The sequence below is a fragment of the Psittacula echo genome, assembly GCF_963264785.1.
Source record: "Psittacula echo genome assembly, chromosome: 15".
In the NCBI taxonomy this organism is placed as follows: Eukaryota; Metazoa; Chordata; class Aves; order Psittaciformes; family Psittacidae; genus Psittacula; species Psittacula echo.
This window is the reverse complement of record NC_137751.1, coordinates 3576906-3601420: the sequence shown is the minus strand read 5'-3', so window position 1 is coordinate 3601420 and position 24515 is coordinate 3576906. Positions and strand designations below refer to the sequence as shown.

Here is a 24515-nt window from a genome sequence, read left to right as displayed (position 1 = left end):
CCCTTTCCCTAAGGAACTGCCACAGAGCAGAGTGGTGATGCCTCTGACCGTCAGTGGAACATGGGACAAGCACAGCGTCCTGGGGGAGCTGAACAAAGTGAGGCAACTGGACCTGAATTAACACTGCTATTGTCTTCCTGTGCCAGGTAGGATTCCAGATTTTAACACTCATCCCATACATCCATAACTAGTTAGAAGTGTTAATGACAATGAGGGAGGCAAAGCAATCACTCAAGTGGCAATCCCCTGCTTATGTATTTTAAAACACACATAAACTGTCTTCTAAAACAGCCTCCTTTTGCAGCAAAGCCCTAACAGGCACCACATAAAAAGGCAGCAGCATTAACATTCACCTGGCAGAAAGGGGCTTTGGGAGTGCCCCATGAGAAGAAGGTTTATGCTTACGTTGCTGATGGCAGTGAATGCAGACGATCTGGCTGAGTGGCACTATTAATGCGTAGTCCCAGTACACACTAGGAGGGAAGGAAAAGCGCAGGACACATTATTTTCCACATTCAGAAGTGTTTGTGGTTCCAAGCACCCAATAAAACACTCTGCTAAGTTAATAACTGCTCATTAAACTTGGCAAATTAGTAGTCAAATAAAAGGCCAAGGAACTAGCTCCCCACAGTGGAAGGAAGGCACCAGCCTTCCCATAACCTCCCTTTCCCCCTTCACTTCCCTGTCCCCACCACTGCCCCACACCAGATACAGCAATGCTCTGGCTAAGGTTAAAGTGCCTGGGGCACAGGCTGTGCAATGGTCTTGTGGCTGGGTCTCAGGACAGATGGGTTTGATTCTGTCTTGCACACATGATTTATGGGCAGCAGCTTGTAAATGCACTGGGGCTCAAGCTTTCAGATTAAACACTGGGAGCAGCTCTGAACCCTTCCGAGAACAACCCGATAAGAGTTTAGCAACAGGGCAAAGGCAGAGGCCTTTTAGAAAAAGAATGGCGTGGAAGAAGCATTTGAGAGCAGTGTTCTGGGGCTGAAGCAGCATTCCCTGAGGAGACATACCTGCCTGGTTCAAGACTACCTGTCTTTCTACTGAAGCAGAATACCAAATTAGATGAATAACAGGTCTAATGAAAGACAAGGACATTGCAGGTTTCTCTTTTGAGGCTGAAATCAGCCATGCTTGCCAAGTGATCTGAAGGGAGGTACTAGGGTTGTAATGATGGGAGGCAGTGTTGAGCCTCTTCTCCTGAACACCTGGAAAAGTGGACTCTTGTTTTCCTTCTGAAAAGCCCTTATATCCGAGTGCATTACAGGATCTTTGGAAAGTGGCAAAAGACGAACAGGACCCAAGCTGTGTGACACCTTAGCTTATGCACTGTTCAGAAGTGCTTCAGTCCAATCAGCCTTGTTACACTTATGTCATATTGCCAAGTATACAAGAAATAAACACCATGAATGCTTCCAATCTTCTGATTGCAGCAACTACCTTTTCTCCAGCTCTGAATCGCCAAGGGTTCCATTCATCAGCTGATTTGGGGTCCATTTTAATGTCAAACTATCTGCTGACTGGTGAAGGGAGAGATAGCCAGGAATTGCCTCCAAGTCGTCTTTCTGTTCACAGAAGCAACAAACAGGCAATTCAGGTGACCCAAGTGCACAACTGTAATTGTCATGTTCCAGTCTTCCTATGCCCCAGAAGTTCCACAGCAGTGAATTATCCAGAAACTGCTGAGGGAAACCTTAACATCAAATGTACTGGTATTTAATACTGGGGGAAAAACCACAAGCTTCTTATACCCTTACCCACACTACTGACCTCTCAAGTCACAGCCAGGCAGCAGCTGTGTCTATTAGCCCAAACTCTGTGTACTCACTGGCTGGACTAAGACGTTGTTCTTCCCATACAAAAGGTGAGTTCGGGAATTCTGGTGCAAGGACTCCACATACTCCCGTGCCGAAGCAGCAAAGCGATCTTCTGACATGCTCCCACTTGAGTGTCGTTTCCGGATCTAGCACACACACAGACACAGGCAAGGCAGATCAGGTAGGGCAGGAATGACCACGCCAGCAGGCCAGGGAAACAGGAACAGTTCCATTTAGACCAGTCTCTTTAGAGGGGCACATCTTCTGGAGCCAGGAGACCTGGCAGAGAAATGATCTGGAGTCTTGCATAGTCCTGACCAAGGACACCCATAATTCATTGTGAATGACCTGGTCAGATCACAAGTGTCACAAGCCACAGAATTCAGTCCTGGATCTCAACCTTTTCTACATACAGATAAAGAGGACATTTGGGCCCAAATGGACTTCTAATCTGTGATAAAGGCTCCATTACAGAAGAGACAAGAAAGCTTGCTCTAGGTTCAGATCTTTCCCCCGGGGTTGTTTTTCTTATCAACCTGTGCCTTAACTCAGAAATAGCTGCACAGTAAATACCTACTCCCAGGGCTGGGCGCTTCGAAGGAGAGTCTTGGCGGCCATGTACTCCATGGATGCGGTGTCGCTGAACGAGCTCATCTGCTGACGGGTCTGTCCAGTAGTGATCTGCTGTCTTCAGCTTGGTGTACTCCAGAGCACATGGTCCAACTAAGGAAACAGCCCCAGAGAGAAACCTTCTGAGTCTCTTCAGAAACACACTTAAGTCTTATCCTGCTAGTCAAGTACTGAACGTGAGATTTCCTTCTCAAGCCAAGTGACTATTATTGATCACTTAATGATCCTACAGGATCAGCCCATAATACAGACAATACATATAACAACATACCAGGTCCTATTATCTAGGGCTGTATAAAAGCATTCCTGTAGTGCCCTGCAATAGCAGCATTAGTAGTTATGATCTGCTAGCAAGTGTTCAGTTAAAAGCCATTCCCATTGTGTTCTCTGATACTTAATAATAAAACCAGACGACTGGTCTCTACTGGTCTCGTAAGCAACAAAACATCACCTTCTATGTTGTTCGGAATAGTTAACACTACATGCTAGGGATAAAAACCACTATGTGTCATAATACAGAATGTTCTGAGAAACAACTTATTTTCTTTAGCATAACAAGTAACTTTGCAAGCACTCACCTAGAAGAGAAGCCAGTATCGGGCCACAGACAGGGTCTGCCAGTAAAGCTTCTTTTTCATAGTATTTACTATGAACAGAAGATTAGAAGTCAGTTAAAAACACTGGTGGTTATTTTTAAAAGGTCTTATGCCTCCTAGCAGCACGAGTCCATTGACTTTAAGAATACCCTGTGTTACTGGGAGGGTGCCAAAGGAAGCACTGAGATAAGGGCAGGAAGTCAGCCAGCATCTGACAAGTGCTTCAGCATTGGCTGTGGCCCCCAGCAGTCAGTGGTGTGTGCAGGGGAAGCGTGGCTACTAAACTCATGTCCCAGGTCAGGCTTAACAAAAACTGAGACCAAACACTCATCTCAAGCAAACTCAAACAATAAATTGCCTGTATAAAAGGGAAGATTTCAGAGTTCTAAGAGTTTTACCAAGGCTGAAAATGGGATCTGGGCTGTACAGCTAATAGTCTAAATAGTCAGATACAGAACAAAAGGGATCCAAACCCCTTATATTTCCTGAACTGGATGGGTAGAGAAAAAGCAGTTGCTAGGATTACCTATTAGTTACTGATGCAATGCATCTCCTCTAAAAGCTCTAATGGAGCTTAACTGGCCCATATAGTACCTTCATAAAGAAGAAACGCTGTGTTGGGTTTGCAGATAAAGAAGGTTCTTACAACATGGTGTCTTCTGAACTATTTTGAAAGTTCATTAAAATATATCATAAAAAGCTGTGAAGAAATTAATTTAGCCCATTTTAGACATCTGCTTTAGAACATTTCCTAAATTCTATCAATAACACAGACTAGATCTCCATGGAGCACAAAAGGAGCCTAGAACAGTCAGTTCAATAAACCTACACTCTAGGCTTCTATATTTAACAAGATGACCATCACCCTACTCTGGATCCATGCTCTGCCCTTCATCAGCTACGTAACCTCAGGCAAGCCACTTCCTCTCACGGTGCTCATCCTACCTCATCTATTTTGGCACTGAGCTCTTGAGAGGCAGGAGCCTGCCTTTTGCTAAATGTGTTTGCCCGCTATATTTGATTTGGGGCTTTGGGCACTAATGCAATATGAAGACAAACAATAACTCTCTGCAAGCAATTTTGTCAGTTTTCCACAGAGACCAAGAAACGCACACATTCTTAAGCATCTATCTGTGAGGAATAATCTTGAAACACTGTCAAGAACAATGCACTACTCAAATAGTAGCTCTTGCAATGACCCCTGACTTCCCATCACAGCAGGCAAGGCTGACTTACAAAACCACAGAGCCAAAACATCAAACCACCCAGATTTCTTGAACTGTCCTTATCCTCTGGTGTCTCTTCCACTAGATGGGGCTCAAACTCTAAAGACCTTCTCTTCCTCAAGAGCAGAAATTGAACATGGAGCATTTGAGCAGGAATGTCACAAAAAAGCATGAGAACAAGCCTAAGGTTTTATTCAGTAACTCCTCCTGCTCTAAACTCATTTTCTCTTCTTTCATCTACTACTGTAAGTGAATTAACCACTCCTGACCTATTAGAAGACACTTCTATTCCACTAAGGTTAGGTCCCATTAGAATTTGGGCACCTAATATACTTTTTAGCTGATTCCTGGGAAGTCGTGTGGCTGTTATGTTTTTGTAAGCCAGAAACACTATCAGTGACTCAAACCCTTTCTTCTAAAGGCCTCTGCAGTTGGTTTTTTTCTCTCCAAGAATTCTGCAGAAGACTTTCAATGCAATCCCTTGTTGCAGATACCTGAACACATCAGCCAGACAAAAAGCCCTGTGCTTCTGATTCGGTCCTTACCTGCAGTTATCAACAATATACTGCACAATCTTGTCGAGCACTTTCTCAATCAGTGCTGTCCGAACCCATATGTGTTTGATGGCTTGAGGTGTCAGGACAGGAGTTTTGCTTGTGGTTGAGCCCTGCCTCTTGAGGGGCTCCTGCCCATTTGGCTGATTTTTCCTGCAAAGGAGACAAAGTAAAGTTGTCAGAATTCAGACTCTGCTGCTCACAGGAAGCCCTCCAGTGAAGGGCTGCATGGAGAGGTGTTGGAATACACAGGCTGAAATTAATAGGCTGTAAATGCATTGCAGACCATACACCCCAAAAGAATGAGAAAACAACAAAATGCAAAGTGTAGCAGAAAATAAGTGGCACGTGATGAACAGAAGCTCGTTTCTTATCAGAAAAAGCTTCACACTCAGTTGGGAAAGCCACAAGGAGAATGGTAAAAAGAAGATCCTTGTCTCCCAGCTTTGTCTGGTACCTCAGGCTGAAGCTAGCCACGACCCCAAGAAGGCACACAGCTGTTTTAGCATGAGATAATCCACTGAGGTGAGCAGCATGGAGCAGGATTTGAGCTAACAGAGGCAGAGCTTTTCCAGGGGCCTCCTGCCATACCATCTCCAGGCACTCCTTGGGCACAGACCCATCTTTTCGCTCCCTCTGTTAAGCACCATATATAGCTGTAGCACAGTCTGTGCTAGTGTCTTGGCAGTGAGAGCCTATCTCCTACCACCTACAGAACAACAACAAGACAACTAAGAGATAAGCAACATCAAACTGCGAAACTAGAAGTATAGCAAATGAGCATTCAAAGCCAGCTGGGAGCTTGCTTACAGCCAAGACCCCCTGCTTGTTCCTACAGCATACGCCAGCACAGCAACAGGTCCACCTCAGAAATGAGGAGCTTAACGCTGCCTTTCAGAGGCAGGGTGGCAAGCTGGCTGTACAGAGCAGAATCACTCTGAGTGTGGCTGTAAACACGGGGCTCTTTGAACCACATGGGAATGGTCCTTCCCCACTGTGCAATTATCCGCTACCCAGAAAATCTGCTTTTAGTGACAGTCCCTAAAGAGACAAAGCTTTAACAAACACGGCCAAAAAAGGTCCCTTTGCCCCTACCAGGCAGCATCTGTACCCTCACCATGCTGCTCGCACACTGTGTGAATTTTGGTGACAGACAGAGCTCAGCCTCACCTGCTCTCCACTTGCTGCTGCAGGTCCTGTACCTTCTTGCAGATGTCCCCAGCTATCGCATAGGTCTTGCCAACCTTGGTGAAGAGAGCAGCTACCTTGTCAGTGCGCAGGAAGCCGGCAGCCCTGCGCTTCAGCATGTGCAGGAGACACGCTTCCACCACACCTACGAGAAAGGGAGGGAGATGAAGAGATGGGTACTGCTGTCCTTTGGTCTTCCCTTCGGTGATTGTCATCTGCTGACACCCACTGGTCAGATGTGAAGAGAACAGAGCTGTGGCAGAGGCAGACAGAAAGACAGACCAGATGCAAAATTGGATGAAGCAAGTGTGTCTAATCTGCAACAACAAACACCTTGTAAGTTACAGATAATGTCAGTGCACAAATGAACCACAGGACTGAACATCTCCCTCTGTTTTCATCCCATTTTACACATCTCTGTGAAAGAGTTCCCGATTCTACTGAAAATGAACCAAAAGCAGACTCTCTACTCAACTTCTTGTGGCAGAACCAGCTCCTCCACCTCAAGATAGAATGAGGTAGAAATCTGCTTTTACTGATGATCTCTGTTTTGAACACAGGCTCCTATTTATCTTTCTGAGTTGCTGCATCCATTTCCTCCACTTGTGGTCTGACGTTTGCAATGAAAACTGAGGAACTGAGAAGGAAATGTAATACTCCTACAGCCTAGGAGGGAATAGAGAAGCAGCCAGACCTACAACTACAAGAGATCTGCCTGTGAGGTTCATTTTGCAAACCTTACTGTAATATGCTCTGATGGTCACCAGGAAAAGACTGCATTGCACTACTTCAGCCTGGCAGGACTGTGCATCAGAGATCTGAACAGCTCTGATCTAAACTGCTGCAGGGAAAAGAGAAATACAAACAACAGAACAAAATAAAACCCAAGCTTTCCTTGTCTACCAGCTTTTAAATGGAGACTGCAGATGACTCATCCAGTCAGCACTGTCCACGAGAAGGTATGAAGGAAACACACCAATTCATTCACAGGGAGGGGAGCAGAACAACTGTATTGGCAAGGTGTGCTCGCGAAACCCACGCAGGCACAGCAGCCCTCGCAGAGGGCTTGAGCTCAGCAGCAGTGATGCTCTCCTGCTTTCAGTGGCAGCAGGCAGTCCTGCACTCAACTGCAGCTACAATTGCTATGTTATGTGTCACAAATGGCCCTCCATCTGCTCTGATACACAGTGCACCTCTCCCAAGCTTCAGCACTGAGCTTTCATAGAAGGCAGTGTTTTGTTGTGCTTTAAGCCCAACGCTGTCAGGTGCTGAGCAATCCCTGAAGACTCCCCCTCCTCACTGTACTTAATGGCCTCCAAACCCCATAATACCTGAAAGCCTGGCCTGAGAAAGACCCACTGTCACTGCTCAGTCCCTGAGGATTATCCTAAATCACAGGGAATGGCACAGACACATCGCTTGCGTTCACCCAGCTGGGAAGCTACGGAGTCAGGGGATCACAGGATGTGTCTGCATTGAACGGCATCAGTATCAACATCCCCTTCATCTCCACTGCTACCCTATTTCTCTGCTTTGTGAGACTGAACACCAACCTGCTGAATTAACGCAAACATTAGGAGAAGCATTTATGAGGTATTAATAACTTCACGTTTTGTGTCTTATCGCACTGGAAAAGAGAAAGCGGTGATTGGCTTCCTGCTATCACTCACTACACAAATTACCCTAATGCGTGTTCAGAAAGCACAACCGTTTGCTCCTGGAGCGAAGAAAACAGCACTACAAAAGCAAATTGGAAATGTGCTGTGGGATAAGAGTGCCACTGTCTTGCTTTCAACTGTGAAGGCAGATACGCTTTTAAGCTAAGTAATATTGGCTAAAATCTGACAAAAGATAAAATTTCCATGGACAGCCCTGATTTCCTTATGAGACCATCAGTGGAATGCAATACCGATGGCTTGGGGATTTGGGATTGTTAATTTTTAACCATTTTTTCTGCAAGGTAGCAAGGCCAAGTCTTCTAATTGTATACCCTGAATTCATTCTCTGTAAAACAGAGAAGTCAACATTCTCTATTCTTCTCCTTCTTGGTACTAAGTTTGTTCAGACAGAAAATTCTTCACACTAAATGCTATGTATTCCTTTATCGTACAACCTAGATGAGAACTCTGCAACTCCAACTTCATCTTACAATGAAACAAGAAACACGTATTAGCTTAACAGTCTCTCCTCAAGCTGCTGAATGGGAAATGTCACAATAAAGCTGCTGGCAAGCCAGGAGCCAGGATCGTGATGCACCGTGCTGTGACCAGCTTCTTCCAACACTCCAACAAGAGCTACAACTCAAATAAAGCCAGGGAAACCATACACATGCAGCCATGCTCCAGTGAAGAGATGGACAGTATGTCACCATGTTCTTCCTGCCCATCATGTTTCCAAGAGGAGAACACCCATAACCCCTTGGTGACCAGGGCTTTGTGCAGCTGGCCTAGGGCTATAATGGAATGACTGTCCTGGCATTTCTCACTGCTGTTTGCAAAGAGGGTTCAAGCCCAGGAGAAACAAAAATCAGACTGAGATGTTGTATGGCAACAATGGAGCAACAGCCTCAGCTTTTGCAGGCTCCTGATCTCAGGACATGAGCTTGGCTGCATCAAGGCTACCGAGCAGTCTGACGCCGCTTCCCACGCTGCTGTGCTTCCCAACCAGCACTACTGACTCAGAAGACAACCACCCGCTGCTTTTTCATCCCTATTATGCACAGAAGCCTGAGCATGGCACTGTTCCCCAGAAGGAGGACCAGGACACACAGGCACATCCCTGCTTGACCCCTCTCAGCAATCAGCTTATTCCAGGAAACATCCACTGCAATCAAAGGACATCTGTAGGTGGCAAAGGCAGTGCCTGTGCTCTCACACAAGCGGGAGCCCGGTGCTGATGACATCTCTGTGAGCGAGGCTGTTTCTACTCAGAGGAAGAGGGAGCATCTGCGTATCTAACACAGAAGCAGCAGCGGGGGTGAGCGCGGCTTGGTTGCCCACAGGGTTTTGCAAGGCCAGGTAGAGCAGCACGGGAAGAACAAAGAGTGATGACAGCCCAGGGATGTTCTTCACATCGCAGCCTCAGATCCTGTCTAGCAACCATCACAACTCCCAACCCAGCTGCTGTTTTGCTCTGTCTTTCAATTAGAAATAAAGAAAATGAAGCAAGCAAGGCAGCTTTCCGGATGCCTGCAGCCATGCAGCAATAATTGCTTCCAAATCTTAAATGAAGCAACCTGCCTTCAAAAATAACTGCAAAGAAGTGCACTGCGGTTGCTCAGGAAACAGGCTCTTTTCCCACCTTCCCTGGTGTGGGGTTTTTTCTTTCTTTAAAAACAATAAAATATTAATGAAACCAATGTAGTGGAAAGCACAGCAGGCACAGCTCCATCCGTAACACACGCTGCAACTGTCATGGAGGGCCATCTCCACAGCGACCAGCCCCACGGCCCCAAGATCTAATTATTCCATCGTGACATTTCTCATCACAAGGACTTGGCATAACATCAGTCCCCAAATGACTGCCATGTATGTGTGGGGGTTGTCTGCAAGGGGAGAGACACTGGAATTAGCTGCTGGATTGCCTCAAAATGTATGTTCCACAGGATGAGAGATGAATGTGCCATGTCCAGGTCTATGTGTCCAGCACCCTCAGGTCAGGGTCCAGGTTACAGTCCCACTTCATTCTCCTCTACATCACCCACAGGGTGAGGCTAATACTGCTGTCTGACTCCAGCTTTTCTTCTCGGGCTTCTTTACACAAGGGAATTATCCCAAAACAGCTCACTGACTTTACATTCACATCCAACCTAATCCATGTTAGCTTTCAAATACAGAGTGGCTTTTATCCAGTTAAAGTGGGAAACACTGGAGGAGAACAGTGCATCTTGCACACAGATGCCCTCCTATTCCATCCCGGAGGGGCAGTACAGATGTCACCTCCGAGCATGAAACAGCAGGGAGGCAGCCTTCAGCACAGCAAGGGGCACAAGAGCTTCACAGCACATTAGCTAAAGAGGTCACCTGCCTGGAAGAGCCAAGGAGGGCAAGGAGGTTTCCTGCGTGCCCAAAGGCAGACACCGAGCTCCCTGCACAGCCACATTCTCCTGCACACACACAGCCAAGCTCCGTCAACGAGGAAACTTGAACTTGGACATCCTGAACAACTCACAGAAGTATCACCTGAAGCTGCAGAATCCTTCAAAAGACATGAGAGGATCTGGCGAGTGGTGCTCAAATGGCTTTACAGAGAGGAAGTAACAGTATTTGAGGATATCTCCTTAGCTCCACTTACCTTTTCCCTCTGTCTCTTCCACAACACTTAGATGTCTACTTTCTAAGCACTGGATTGAAACAGCAAAAGCAAACATTTTACAGTGAAATAAACCAGCATTTACAAACTCTTCTTCCTGAAAACCTCCCCAACTTTGCAGTTAGGCTGCCTACACTTCTTGCATTTAGTAATCTGCCAAGGGAATTAGTGTTGGTTCTTGGCCAGCTCTTGGATTTAAATCAGTTCCCCATGGCAGGCTCTTGGCGTTCATCTGGTAGGCTTGGCAGCAGTTATAGATAGAGGAACCTTTGGGACAGGAAAATGAAGTTATTTACCTACTTTAAAGAAAATTAACAATTTTCCCCTTTCTGGAACCTGACACTAAAAAGTGATGAAGATTTAGCTGTTTCTGGAGGATCTGAACATCAGAAAGACATCAAGAGGTAGTATGGTGTACAACCAGGCAATTTATACACACATACACATGCTTTTATTTATTTACATGGGTAAAAAACTACTATAAGCTCTCTGAGCACAGCACAATGCGAGTGTGACCCGAGCCTGCCTGCTGTCACTATACTTACAACAGTAAGTACATACAAACACTGAGTACAGAAAACTGCCCACATTCACTACGGATACACGGGCAGAGCAGCACTGCAACTTGGAATAGATCAGCAGAGCCCAGGTAATTCCCTTGTATGGTTCATCTGACAGCAGCCATCCAAAATTCATTAACTGCAGCCAGTTTTGAGGAACATCCCCTGCAGTATCCACTGTGAATTTAATCAACTGCAGGTATGTTATTGATTTACAGCTCAAATAATCACAGTCCCCAACACGCTTTGGCAGTGTCACTCGTTTATGCCTCCAACAAGGCTACTTCTTGCAGGCTCAGGTGAACAAGTTCAGTTTTCTCCTCTTTTGCCTTTAGGAAAATCTTGACATGACTTAATGGAATGTGAAACAAGAGAGCTCTAGGGACGGGGCTAGAAGGGTGGGAAGCAGCAAAAAGCAGGATTATTTATGGGGTTTATTTAGCAGATGAGATTTTCCTTAGACAGGAAGAAATACCGCAGCTAAATACCTTGTTTTCATGGAAACTGCACAGGGAATTGAATTCATGAGGCTGAAGGGAGTAAGAACAAGCGAAAAGAGGAGGATGGTAGAGAAGCAGTCAGCTGCTCAGCATCTCCAGCTGCTGTTGCTTTACCTCACTGCTGCAGAGCTGCCCAGTTTGAAACTAACTTTATTACCAAGTTATAGCATTCTATGGCATTGAGAAATGTGTACTGAGTAGATGAGATACCCAAATCTGCTCCTTTGTCCAAAGGGTTCTGCTTTGGGCAGAACAGAAAAAAATGAACATCTAGCATGTTTTTAAGTCTCAATCCACATTTGACATTCTGCCTTCAAATGCCAAGAACTGTAGACTCTCCAGATATAACTGCACTGCAAATAAGGGGCTTCATGTCACAAATCCAAGTACACTCATGGGATACCAGGCAAGTATAACGAGAGAGCTGTGCTACAGCCAAGCTCACTCCCACCCACCTCCCCTGATCTTCAGTACACGATTCATCAAACCAAGCATACAACAACCAATGCAACCCAGATGGGAGGATTCCCTCCCCTATCAGCACAAAAAGCACTAGAAAAAGTGCTTCATTTTGAACTAATGTTCCTCCCACCTCTGGTGCTGTGATTTAAACACCATAGTACAAGAAGTAAAGCCCAATTAAGTATTTTCTTTATAATCACAACCTCAAGCTAATGCCTCAGTGGTTAAGTACAACTCATGCTTTATAACGGGGCATCCCTTAACAGCTACGTGCATCAAAGTTATCTATGCTGATGTGTTTCTTCTCTTGATGATGTACAACTTCAGTACTTTCTTTTAGCATATACCCATTTTTCATCTCCCCACAAGGCTGTGGAAATCTGAAGCTTGCAGCCTCACTGCAAGGCTGGTATATTTATTACAGTGTAATTTACAACAGCCCTACCATGGTTGTATTGGACAACAGCAGCACCGCTAAGAGATGGTATCTTAGGGAGTTAAAAGGCACCATATTTCTGCTGCAGCTCTTATTCTGACTGGTGAGCTCAGAAGTCAAGATGCCCAATGTTAGATCAACTGGGAGGGCAGACTGTTTTCTTTTTCATCCCAAGCTGCAAAATGAAGACCTTTAAAGTATCTATCACTTTTATTAGTGTTTGTTAAAGCACTAATGTAGCAAATCACTTGGAATCCACACAAAGGAAAATAGCAAGGTGATAGGTGCTAGGAGAACACCAAGTATTTCTATTTTACAACAGCACAAAGAAGCATTATGTGTGCTTAGGCCTGCACAGAACTAGGTCCTGTGTAACTCTGCAGGGAGAGGCAGTCTCTGCCTTTAAAGAGTCCATCAGTAAAATTGCACTTGATGACTACCAGAAAAAAACCCTTTTGGAGATTACATGTGCGAGGAGATTCACTGTTACAGAAATGTTGAAAACACACTGTAAAAGAATGATTTAATTTGAAAACTCTACTTATAAACTGGATAGTTTGAGTCCCTATCAGGAGAAAGCACCTTTCCCACAGATGCAAGGTAAAACCAGCGGTTACTGGAACCTCAACCAACGCTGTGTGGTTTAATGGTTAAGTCCACCTGGACTCAAGCTACCTGTGCTTTGCTCTGCTGCACAGACTCCCATCTTCAATAAACCCCTGGGGGCTAAATATCTAAATGGGCAATCCCAGCTTTGAAGATAGCTCTGGCTGGGAAACATCAGGGCTGGGAGTCAGTGATTGCTCCTCTTTAAATCTTCACCATTAAGCTTCAAGGATCTCAATAACCCTCAGAAAATAGAAGTATTCCCATTAAACACTATTAAGGGTAAATCACGATTACTGATGTTTCTAAATAACTGAATATGATCCAATTCAATGGCCCAGGACTAAAGTGAAATGTTCAGCTGAGCCCTCTAAAAGGGAAGAGAGAGAATATTTCACTTCTCAAACAGCAACACGTGCAGTTCAAAACCTGTCTCATTTCACATCACAGCTAATAGTCACCCTCTGCTTTTCCCTCTCCGCTACAGCACACCACTCATTACTTTAAAGCTCCTCTTTAGAGCACAATCAAAAACCTTTTCAATTTCTGTGAAGAAATATTTGCCTCCCCCCCAGTGATGCTCATCTCTGGTGCTCTCTTCGGGCTAATGTGTTTATGAAGTGAGGCAGAACCTCTGTAAACTATTTTATCAGCATTATTCATGGCTGAAACTGTTCCATTTGTTTTCCAAACAGATGCAGTAAGAGGGAGGCTCACGCCTATTCTGAAACCTGCATTTCCACAGCAGACTAAGTGTGTTTTTTAACATATCAGTGCCAAGGGTAGAAAGCCAAAGGAGTTCAAACAATAAATTGCCTGGTTGGGCAGGGGTTATTTACATCCATTTCGACATGAGTTACGTTTTTATGAACTAAGGAGAAAAGAAAGAGAGCAAAGTGAATTCTTATTTTCCTGTCAAACCCAGCAGAATTGTGCTATTTAGAAGCCTCAAGGGAATCACCTAAGAACCCCGCAGCAAATGGCTCCTCTTCCTAATGGGGCTGATTTGCAGAGGACTGGAAGGCTGTAACTCAACTGAAACTGGTAAGAACGGTTTGTTGTGTGAACATTCCAAAACTGAGGTCCAAAATAGCTCCAAATCAATCTCCTGTTCCTTTCCTCTCTAAACACTTTGTTGCCACACTAAATAGGAGGCAGAGAAAGGGCTTCTATCAGGAACTTACTTCTCCTTAAAAACAAAGTTTCCCAAATTGCTGCCTTCCATGATTTTACTGCAAGTCTGTGGGTATTTGATATTCTGAAAGCTTCACCATCTCGAAGCATGGCAATGGACATGAACCTCTGGACAGGAAATGTGTTTACACAATACATTTCTATTCCTCTGTTAATTTTCTTTTCCTATCATGAACTTTAATCCAGTCTTGTCATTTAGGGCCACGAAGGAAAAGATTTCTGACTCATGGTTTTTCATTGCTTGGGGCTGGCAATCGTGACGTTTGGTGACTCTGATAATTGCTTGGATTTCAAGTCCTGAACAAGAGAAAACAGAACCCAAGCTCCAGCATCATGCAGTCCCTGGTTCCTAATTAGATCTGCTCTTTCAAACACAATTAGCTTGGTGCAAAATGGGATAACAAGTCATCATAAAACCAACGAAGAAACAGTCTCACAACTAACCACATCTTCGTGGTTAACCCTTGTGTATGTTAGCAGCTTTGATTCCTAACCAGCACCACTGGGCACTCCTGCAGACACACTGTTGAGATTTCCTGGTTTTCCACTGCCAGCTTTGACAGAGACATCCATGATTTCAGCTGAAGCTATTTGACTGTATTCCTGATTTACAGACTCTGACACAAGATCTTTACTGATATCAGAATAAGCACGTGGCTCCAGAAAATCCAGTCACATAATTGCTTTCCTGTTGCCTATGACCTCCAAAATGAATGGAGCCCTCATCTGCTTTCAGAAGGTGTGATGACACCGAATTAGAGGTGGGAAGTAACTTAAATTGTTTGGTCCATTCTTAAAGAAAGTCCATTCTTGGTGGTTTTGCACATTAACTGCAATCAGGTTATACACGGTTCTAAAATGTTAGCAGGACCCAGAACCATTCTGTTTCTCAAAATTTGCCAGTCCTTCACTATGAACAAATTCTGACCCATACAGAGCTATTCCACCTAACATACCCTTCTAGTTATCCTCCAAGAAAGGAACACCTTCTGTTATCCAAGCCCAGGTGCCCAAGGGCTATGTGAAAGAAAACTGCAATGGATGGATATGGGGTCTCCACATTAGGAGCTCTTCTGGAGAAGACTGGACTCATCGTTGGGCAAGTCAGCACCGAGCTCATGTTCAGAGAAGAGTCTGCTCACTGGGGGATGGCAGATGTCAGCTGAAAGGCCTTAGGCCGTCTCTCTCCTGTGTATTATTCACACAAAGAACACTGCTCTAAGGACTGCTTCCTACGTGGATCCCTTACATCACAAGCTGCAGTGGTCACATCCTTCTCTTGTTTCAAGGGCTGCATGCATGACTAAACAGTCACAGAGAAGGTATAAACACCCTCCTTTAATACTGAGATCCAGCTCTGCAGCCAAACCTTTCCCAGTGCATTACTGGACAGATCATGACATTGATTTTGTTTTTCTTTTAGATCTGTGACATTTAAACACAGCATTACTCAGAAAAAACAGTAACTTTCATCACCTAATACGAGAAGAAAAGCAATATGCACAATGGGAATGGAAACCACAAAACCTGAGGTTAATGCAGCTCCCCCTCTCAAAGGGGACTGGCTTGTATCACAGGGCTAAACAATGCAAGCTCTCAAGCCTCCTCTCACTGGAGAGGGTCTCTTCCTCTTCTCTGTACATCCAATCTGTACTGGACCAGCACATGGATCTGCAGGTCCTGCAGTGAGTATTCCCAACAAATCTATCAAGATAGAGCAGGAACTTCACATTCAAAAATAGCAAATTTTCTGCTTTGGTTTCGAAGGGGGAAAACGTTTCTGGTCTGCAAGTCTGGTCCAGATAAAACACTGCTTTGGAACAGATGTAGAATGCAAAGATAATGAAATGACACTGAGGTAGGGAGAGATGCAGGAGTGACAGCGTTCTCCCTGCCCCACAGAGACAGCACGGAGCAGAACAGCACAGAGCGGCCCATGCGTCACGGATGTCAGCTACTGTTACTAAGGGAACGGCACCACATAACCCGGCTGAAGCATCCACATTCAGAAAAGCCTGTCCACAAAGATGCTCCAGCAGCCACAGAGCCGCGTCATTTCATTGTGCTCTGACTGACAACACAGAACTGGTGAAATCCACTCACCAGCAACCTGGAGCCCAAAGGAATTTGGACTTTCTGTCCCAACGTGACACGCAGGAGCCACACTGCACAGTCCAAACTGAACTGCTACAGCTCTGAATCACAGAGCGAGAGCTTTCACAAATCAGACAGGATGAAACAGTAACTGGGATGTAACTGGGTTATTAACTGGGTTGAGAACAAATACAAAAACATCATTGCTTCCCCAAAAGGATGGAAATGTCAGCACTGTTTTCCTTCTCTCAGATCAAGCAGGTAAAGACCACAGGCTGTAAGCAGAGTCATTGTGTTTACAACAGATCTCTCCCACTGGGTGAGTAGAACTCACCTGCAGAGAAGCATTATGGCTCCAGGAGCCAGCAAGGGTGGCACAGAGCTGCCCTGGGTCTGGAGAATGGCATTTCCTTTAGGAGCTTGCAAAGGTGAGCTCGCTGCTTCAATGCCCAGTGCTCAGCGTGAGAGACAGGTAGTGCTGATACCGTGTCTTCTACCTTAATACACATTTTCTGTGGTCTCAGAGGGGCAGGAAAGGGGCCCCCAACCTCTGGATGCCAACTTATCTCCATATAGTCAAATCGTACATAAGCTCCTCTAGATTCACAATGAACTCTACACAACATGAGCTGCTCTTCTGTCCAACTGCATCCTATGGATGGAATCCAGGACCATGAAGACACATTTCAAGGGACACAGAGACTCTGAGGAAACCCAGTCAGGCCCAATGCCCTGCAGTGATCTTACATGAAAAACTTCCTTCTGCTTAACAGATGATGCACCTAAGCTCTGCTCAGAGATGCCCTAGGATGCACATCTCAGCTTTGGAGCTTCTCATGCTTACCCTGTGTACCGTAACAAAGCAGCACTGAGAAAGGGTGTGGGAAAAGTGGCACCTGCTATTTCACTGGCACCTTCAGCCATTCAGGACCTGGGAGAGCCAGGGAATTTTCAGTTACTGCTGCAGACAGGCCCTGAAAATCAATTACCATGTATTGAAGAGTCTCTTGCTAAACTCAGCCTTGCAGGAGAGTAAAATGATTCACAAGAATTCTATATTTATAACCAAGATTCACTGAAAATGACTCATGCACTGAGCCAATCTAATTTTAAAGGGAAGGGAAAAACCTCTTGAAGAGGCACATGAAACCGGAGTGGGGGAAGGAAGAGAACGGCACAGGGAGGAGAGCCCCAGCCAGGAGCCATTAGCCACATCTGATGGGATCCATTCACTCAGCTGAAGCGATAGCAGAACATTCAGCATCACCTGCTTCTGGTCCAGAGTTAATGAAGTCTTACATTCAAAGCGGCTGCAGGCTGGAACCCCTCCTTAGAACAGGTAGGACTGCTGAGCAGTAATGAGGCCACCCATGGAGAGTTATTAGCTCTTTAGACCCTACACAATTCAGAACACAAACCCAACTGGAATCACAGTGAAAGGCAGGGAGAAACATTGAGATTTTAGAGTATTCCTAATTTTGGCCGAGCAGACTCTAACAGAAATAGCTGCCGCCCCACCAGCCTTACATCAACACTGCAGCACATCCTGCAGAATGCAACTTCAACATGGAGAACACACACACACCTCCAGGAGCTCTCCAGGGCAAGCAGGCAGCCTGCAACAGGGCACGGGCACAGGCTTCCCTCCCCTGCTCTCAGCTCGGGACCATTTGCCTCAGTTACTTTTCCCCCTCTGTATAGTACAGATATACTGTAGCTAAAATGGGAATGTTTAACATAACCACAAGTTAAATGGAGGAAACAGCTACGGTCTGTATTAATAACAATAAATGTTAACCAGAAAACATGGCCAAATCTTACATTCCTGAATATGTAGGGATGAACAAATTCTCCTAAGCTGTAAGAAAAGGATGACTTGGAAACAACAAGCAGGCTAGTGAAAGATGAGCCTTACATGCATAATAACCACACAGCAGGGCAAGTTGGAATTTCAGTATTGTAACAGGAAAAGGCAGCTATGCTCAGTAACACGTGCCAATGCTGCTCTGCCTAAACAGCCCACTTATCTCCAAAGCCAAATCTAACTTCCACGCTTCTTAACCTCTTCACTGTCATCAACACACAACTGGGTATGTTTGGCTGCAAATCTCTGCTCTGTGAAATCCAGACATGTTTAATGATGGCTGTTCTCCAGCCACTCTCAGCATCACTCCCAGTTAAGGCTTCAACGTGAAGCATGAAAGAAAGCAGCCAAGGACTCACAGGCCAACACGCATATTTACCATAGTACATAGCTTGAATTCTCAGCACTATCTTGCTGTGTCAAATATTTTGGATAATGACATTTTGATAAGAGTTTCTTGTTTGTAACGTACACACAAAAGTGTCAAAGGAAAACAAAAGGTGACATGGGCCTGAACTCCAGGATTTCTAGTATCTAAATCCCTGCATTTACCTCTGACAGCAAATACATTCCTGTAAGAGAAGTAAGTAAGAAGAGAGTAGTGTTAGCTCGCGTGTGTCATTTACCACATAAGGCGATGATGTGACTGCTGTCTTCATGTACAAATTTCCGGGTGACAGCTTCTTCCATGATCTGCTTCACCTAGAACAAACAGAAAAAAGTGGTTTTAAGACCCAACACAAACCAGCACAGTTATTACAAATGATGCTGTCAAAGCTCTGCTGCACCAGATGCTATACAGAAATAAGACAGTACATATAGAGAAGACAGGAGCTTCAGGTTTTGCTTTGAGACACAGTTTAACAATTACAGCAAATAAAATCATTCTATTTATCACACTTCTTACTGCTTTAAACAAAGTTCCTCCCCAGTTTCAAGGCTGATGAGTCAAGCTCTAGTGGGAATTCATTGCAGATTAATGACTTTCAAAAATTAAGGAAGAAAACAGACAAACTCCATTCATCTGCAAGCTTACTCCTCCTCCAATGGCTTCCTCAGCTTGACACCAGATGAAACCTATTCGCCCCAACCAGCTCATTTATCAGACACTCATTCCTTCCTGGCCATGGAGCACTTACTTTTCCACACGCAAATCCACAGTCATTTTTGGCTTCTCTCATTTGTGAGCTATAACAAGGACACTCTGTCTAAATAAATGCCACATCACTTTCCGTATATGAAAGTAAGTGCTGCTGTGGCAGGACATTTCACAAGATACTCTTCTTCCTTTTGTTAAGCTGGAAAAACACTGTTTGCAGCAGTCCTGGAATCCAATACACAGTATCTGGCAGTAATCACTGTTGCTACTCTTTATCATCAAGCTCAGCAGCATGGGCTATGTACCAGCCTGATCTGAACTGAGTACCAGGGCAAGCTGTACAGCAACGGTCACCCTCCTGCTGTAAGGGCTCTGTGTACTGAGGAGACCTTAGCCCATGCTCCTAAGTAGGGTGGCAAGTGCGCACCCAGCTCTCATTAGGCTGCATCTGGTACCCAAGATAAAACCCAGTTTAAAATACCCAGTTTAAAGCTAGCTGGGTTACCATTTGCAGGGCTGACAGGTCCAAAGGTTTTAAGCCTTCCCACTCAGTGCTGGAACCAGGAGAAGTTGCAGGTGCAGTGCTTGATCAACTCACGCTGCTGTGATGATGGGGTGGCAGCTGCTCTGAAGGTGCCTTCTCCAGTTTGGAGGGCTTCCTCCTCCGGTAGGACCATGTGTGAGGCCAATTCTGGATGCTGTCACCAAGCAAGCCTTCCCCTGGCACTCATCCTGAGGTCTCCATGCCCACTCCTACACCCCCAGCCCGGCTGGCAGCAGTCTGCAGCTCCAGTTCTTGCTGCATGAGCCTTTCAATACATGGAGTTCTCCTCACCCCAAATTCTGGATCAAATGGATCCTACAGAATTTGGGCTTCTTACCAAACACGAGCCCTCTGGGCAGCAAAGAAAACATTGGTGAGGAGGGAGGAAGCAAAAACGTAAGAGGCTTTGAAAGCAGAACATGTTTTATATCTGAGGACTTCCAAGCAAGTCTTCTGCACTTTATAAAGACTGACTCACTGTTCACAAACTGAAGCTTAACAATATGAACTCGAAACAAGGTAATTTGTTTCTTTCCTGTGCCATTTCTGACATGGCTATTAGAACCCCGGACCTTACAACAAAGCAGTGGGAGGTAGAGGAGCAAGAGGGTATCAGGAAAGAAGCAAAGGTGTGAGAAGGTCTCGTGGATGGGAGCTCACCCAGGAAGCATCCAATTACCCTGTCTATCCAGCCATCCCCTCCTCATATTTTTATTCACATCACTGTTGATTTACAAGCGTGATGTCTGTTTGCCTTGTCAGGAACTCAACAAAACTTGTTCCAGACCTCACCTAGAGGTTTGGAATCATCTAGGTAACAGCACACAGGCAGCAAAAGGCAGGGGACAGGACAGCTGCACAGCTCTGCTGGTTAAATTCCAGCTCAGATCCTGACCCACGTTTCCACACGTGGCAGAAAGCGTGCTCCAGGAAACCCAGCTTGTAGGGAAGCACAGGGACAGTGCAGTGCCATCGCCTGCCTCCAAGCCTGCTCATCCTGCCTCAGCCGGCCCATCTGTGAGAGGAGGACAGCGACCCAACCTTTGCAAGCTGTTCGCATCCACTGGATGAAGACTATATTTAATATATCAAGTGAAGGGCCTGATGTATTAAAGGAATGAAGTACTTCTGGGTGCCCCCGGCATCGAGGCAGACAGAAGAGGAAGCACAAGAGAGCTGCACTGGGGTAAGTCATGCACTTGTGACTCAAGATCTCAAGGCATTCAGGCACCATTCATACTGGAAACTGATCTCAGTCTCAGCTCCCCAGAGAGAAGCAACTGTAATTCAATTCAGGGAGGAAGAAGTCGTTTACTAGGAACAAGAGCTCTGGAGCTCAGAGGCCAATTCCCTGCTATCATACATTCCCAAGCATAGGCAAATCATTACTCTTTATTAGCTCAGTGTGTTATTTAAAGTGTATCAAAAATCATAAAGTAAAAGGTTACACATGCAGTAAGGACCCCCACTTCCACACAGCTGCACCACATGGTCAGACCATCAGCAGACTTTGAATCCAGGACCTCTGGAGGCAGGCACCCAGCATCTTCCCAACTGCCACCAAGTACAGGGCAATCTTTGCATGTTTTCAGGAGTTAGGGAACGTTATTAGAACACAGTTTCAGGGCACAGAGAGTAGATGTGAAGTTTCAAAAGCTGGAACGCAACGCTCTTCAATCCCACGTCATTCCTCGCTGCCATGAAACTCAGGGATGCTCCAGGCAAGGAGCTAAATCAAATGTTTCAAAGCTAAAAAGGGGTAGGAGGACAAATAGGGGGGAATACAAGGAGACTGCAGCACCTCCCATCTGAAGACAGGCTGAGAATCTTGAGGCTGTTCAGCCTGGAGAAGAGAAGCTGCGTGGAGACCCCCGAACAGCTTCCAGTGTCTCAAGGGGGTTACAAGGATGCTGGAGAAGGACTCTTCATCAGGGACTGCAGTGACAGGACAAGGGGTGATGGGTTCAAACTGAAACAGGGGAAGTTCAGGTTGGATGTAAGGCAGAAGCTCTTCCCTGTGAGGGTGCTGAGGCGCTGGCACAGGGTGCCCAGAGAAGCTGTGGCTGCCCCATCCCTGGCAGTGTTCAAGGCCAGGTTGGACACAGGGGCTTGGAGCAACCTGCTCTAGTGGAAGGTGTCCCTGCCCGTGGCAGGGGTTGGAGCTGGATGATCCTTTCCAACCCAAAGCAGTCTGGGATTTTATGATTCTATGAAATGGCACACAAGCTTGTTACTTATTTTCCTTGTAATTCTGTGCAGCTCTTTGTGGGGAACGCTACTGTTGTGTCGCTGTGCTCTGCAGAGTGCTTGTCAATGAAGCTTTCCGAGCACAAGCCGACACACACCCACTTGCAGATATCAGTGGACCTGACCAAACTGCAAATTATCTCATTAAAACAGACAGCAACAGCCCATGCCCCGTGTTCCCCCTTCACCTGCACAGTTAAGGAAATCTCTCCAGCCTCCTGACCTGCTGCCTCTGCAAGGGATGAAGCTGGCCACAGGACCAAGGTGCCTCAAGAGAAACCTGCTCAGGTGAAAGGAGACAGGATGGGAAAGCTCTGCCACCCAAGTAAAGATCCTGGCATTTGAGGAGTGATGAATCCCCTGCAGTAGCATTATTCAGGTAGAGCAGAGCAAGCTCCTGCAACAGCAGCTTGTGCACAATGCCATAACGGATCACTGCTCTGACTTTCTTCCACATCAGACAAAACTTTCAGCAGCAGTCAGACACAGGGCAGAACAGATGAATTATTTAATCAGTTTCACCAAAGAAAAACACAAGATAAATGCCTTTAATTTTTTTAAATTTTTGTTATAAAGAAGCTTTCAAAATGGAAAAAAAATCCCAATTCTGTAGCAGCCTTCAATTGAAGGTAATGAAGGCAACCAAGACACGACATGCACTGACCATATACTAACATATTCACAAGCACAGGGCTGGAATAGACTCACAGGTCTTGCCTTTTCCATCCCCTGCAACCATCAGGGTTAGGAACAACCTTTCAAGCCAGCACCCTTGTCCAGACACAGGCTGCAGCACCTTCCCCAACCATGCATCAGGACAGACACTGAGGAAGCACCATGGGGACAATGCAGCATTCGAGGCAAAGAGCGGTGCTCATAAAATACTGCAATAACCAGGACCACAGTTAAACCCCACAGCATTTCCTCCTCAAAGGAGAAAACGCCATGTCTGTGCCTTCTTTAGCTTGTGTAGTTACTATTCATCTCATCTATTGATCGTTCCTGCCGCACTGACTTTGTTACTCCTGATGAAAGCCTGGTGCTGTGCATACAAGCTGTTAAATAAGTACCCTATTTCTCCTCAAAAGTGGTTGCACTTCAGTTTTAAGTTGAGCAGTTGTGTTTCTGAAGTGCTCTGAAATTTTTCAGGGTGAAACTGCTCTGGTTGTTACCCTGCTTGTTTCACAGCTAGAAAGTGCGCTGTGTTTAAACCCAGAAATGGCAAAACCCCTCCATTTCAGCCGGTAGAAGGAAATGGCCAGAGCAAAGCTGGGTTTATGAGTCTGTTTGTCACAACAGCTTTTCCTGCAGAGAGAGATAAAATGTTTGAAATGTGAACTTACAACAGCCTCAGCACGAACACTGCTAGAGTCAAATATTCAAAACACATTACATGTCCTCCTTTCTATTACAGCCAGCAAAATACGTTCTCTACCGGTAGGAATTGAAAGTCCATCTGAGAAAAAGCAAACAACATTACATTTTCCCAAAGGAAAAAGGCAAAAGCTTTTTCTGAGAGGGAAAACCAAAATGAAATAAAACAGAAACCCACTTTGCACCAAGTGACTTTGGAGACAAGCATTTTGCAGAGACAACTAGATTTTAATAGGCTTGGTGTAAACAACACACAGAATACACTTACTCTGAGCTCCATTAGATACTGAAGTTACATGGAAATAATCCAATGGGCAGAAGAGCCTGGGTTTAAAGGACAAGGGAAGGTAATGACCACTTCGAGAATGGACATGGGATAGTCCAGCTTTCAAAACAAGCCCAAACCACGCATGCAGGTGTAACTGACTGTGTGAAAATCACACAGAATAAAACCATGAGGTTGAAAATTCTATGGGAACAAGTTAATTACTGCCATTAAGGGCAGCACGATCTGAGGTTGGTGTACGAGTGGTTTGCATCCATTCCCTGGCTCCACTGATGGATCATCACTGAAAGGTAAAAACTCCCTCCCGGTGTCTCTGCCTCCTGATGCCATTTGTCCCCATGCGAGCAGGGCAGGCAAGGACTCTCACACATCCGTGCAGTGCTCAGGGAAGAGGTGCTGCCTTACAGGGCACGCAGTCAGAGAGCTCTTGTGACTATTTTAGGATGGAAACCTCGGGGCAGTTCCCCAGAAGCCAAGAAATATAAACCCTGCAAAAGAGCATTTATGAGAGTTTGGGGAAGAGAAAAAACCAAATGAAAACAGAACTGCAGATGACACAGGAGGTACAAATAACACTTTCAAGCATTATCCAAGTAATTTAAAAGCTCAAGTCCAATTAAGAACATTTTAGAGGCTACAAACAAATTGGCTTCATATTTTTTAATTACATGCCACATGTTCTCCTTGGGTCGAGCTGGCTCGGATCACGAAAATCCATTTCACTTTCAATCTCGTACATTAGCACAAGATTGCAGCGCTGGAAAACATCTCTCCCATTTATTTATATATTTAAACATTAACCCAGGAGAACAAGTGCTCACGCTCCTGCATCAAACCTTACACCAGCTTGGCTCAAAGGTCCTCGTTTAAGCTAAGACTTCTAAATGAAGAAGCAGGTTCATGGCTGCATTAAGCTGCAGC

General features: G+C 45.4%; 1 protein-coding gene across 5 annotated transcripts in view; it reads right to left on the bottom strand.

The window, feature by feature from the left end:
- SGSM2 (small G protein signaling modulator 2) overlaps positions 1-24515 on the bottom strand; it is a 43938-nt gene that overhangs the window by 17346 nt on the left and 2077 nt on the right. For all 5 annotated transcript variants that reach the window (XM_080629747.1, XM_080629749.1, XM_080629750.1 and 2 more), the window contains exons 2-9: positions 18671-18746; positions 6000-6162; positions 4821-4982; positions 3032-3099; positions 2401-2546; positions 1835-1969; positions 1447-1571; positions 406-473 (exon numbers count right to left, since the gene is read on the bottom strand). In XM_080629747.1, the coding sequence (XP_080485873.1) occupies positions 406-473; positions 1447-1571; positions 1835-1969; positions 2401-2546; positions 3032-3099; positions 4821-4982; positions 6000-6162; positions 18671-18746 (943 nt within the window). The remainder of the gene's footprint in view (positions 1-405; positions 474-1446; positions 1572-1834; positions 1970-2400; positions 2547-3031; positions 3100-4820; positions 4983-5999; positions 6163-18670; positions 18747-24515) is intronic.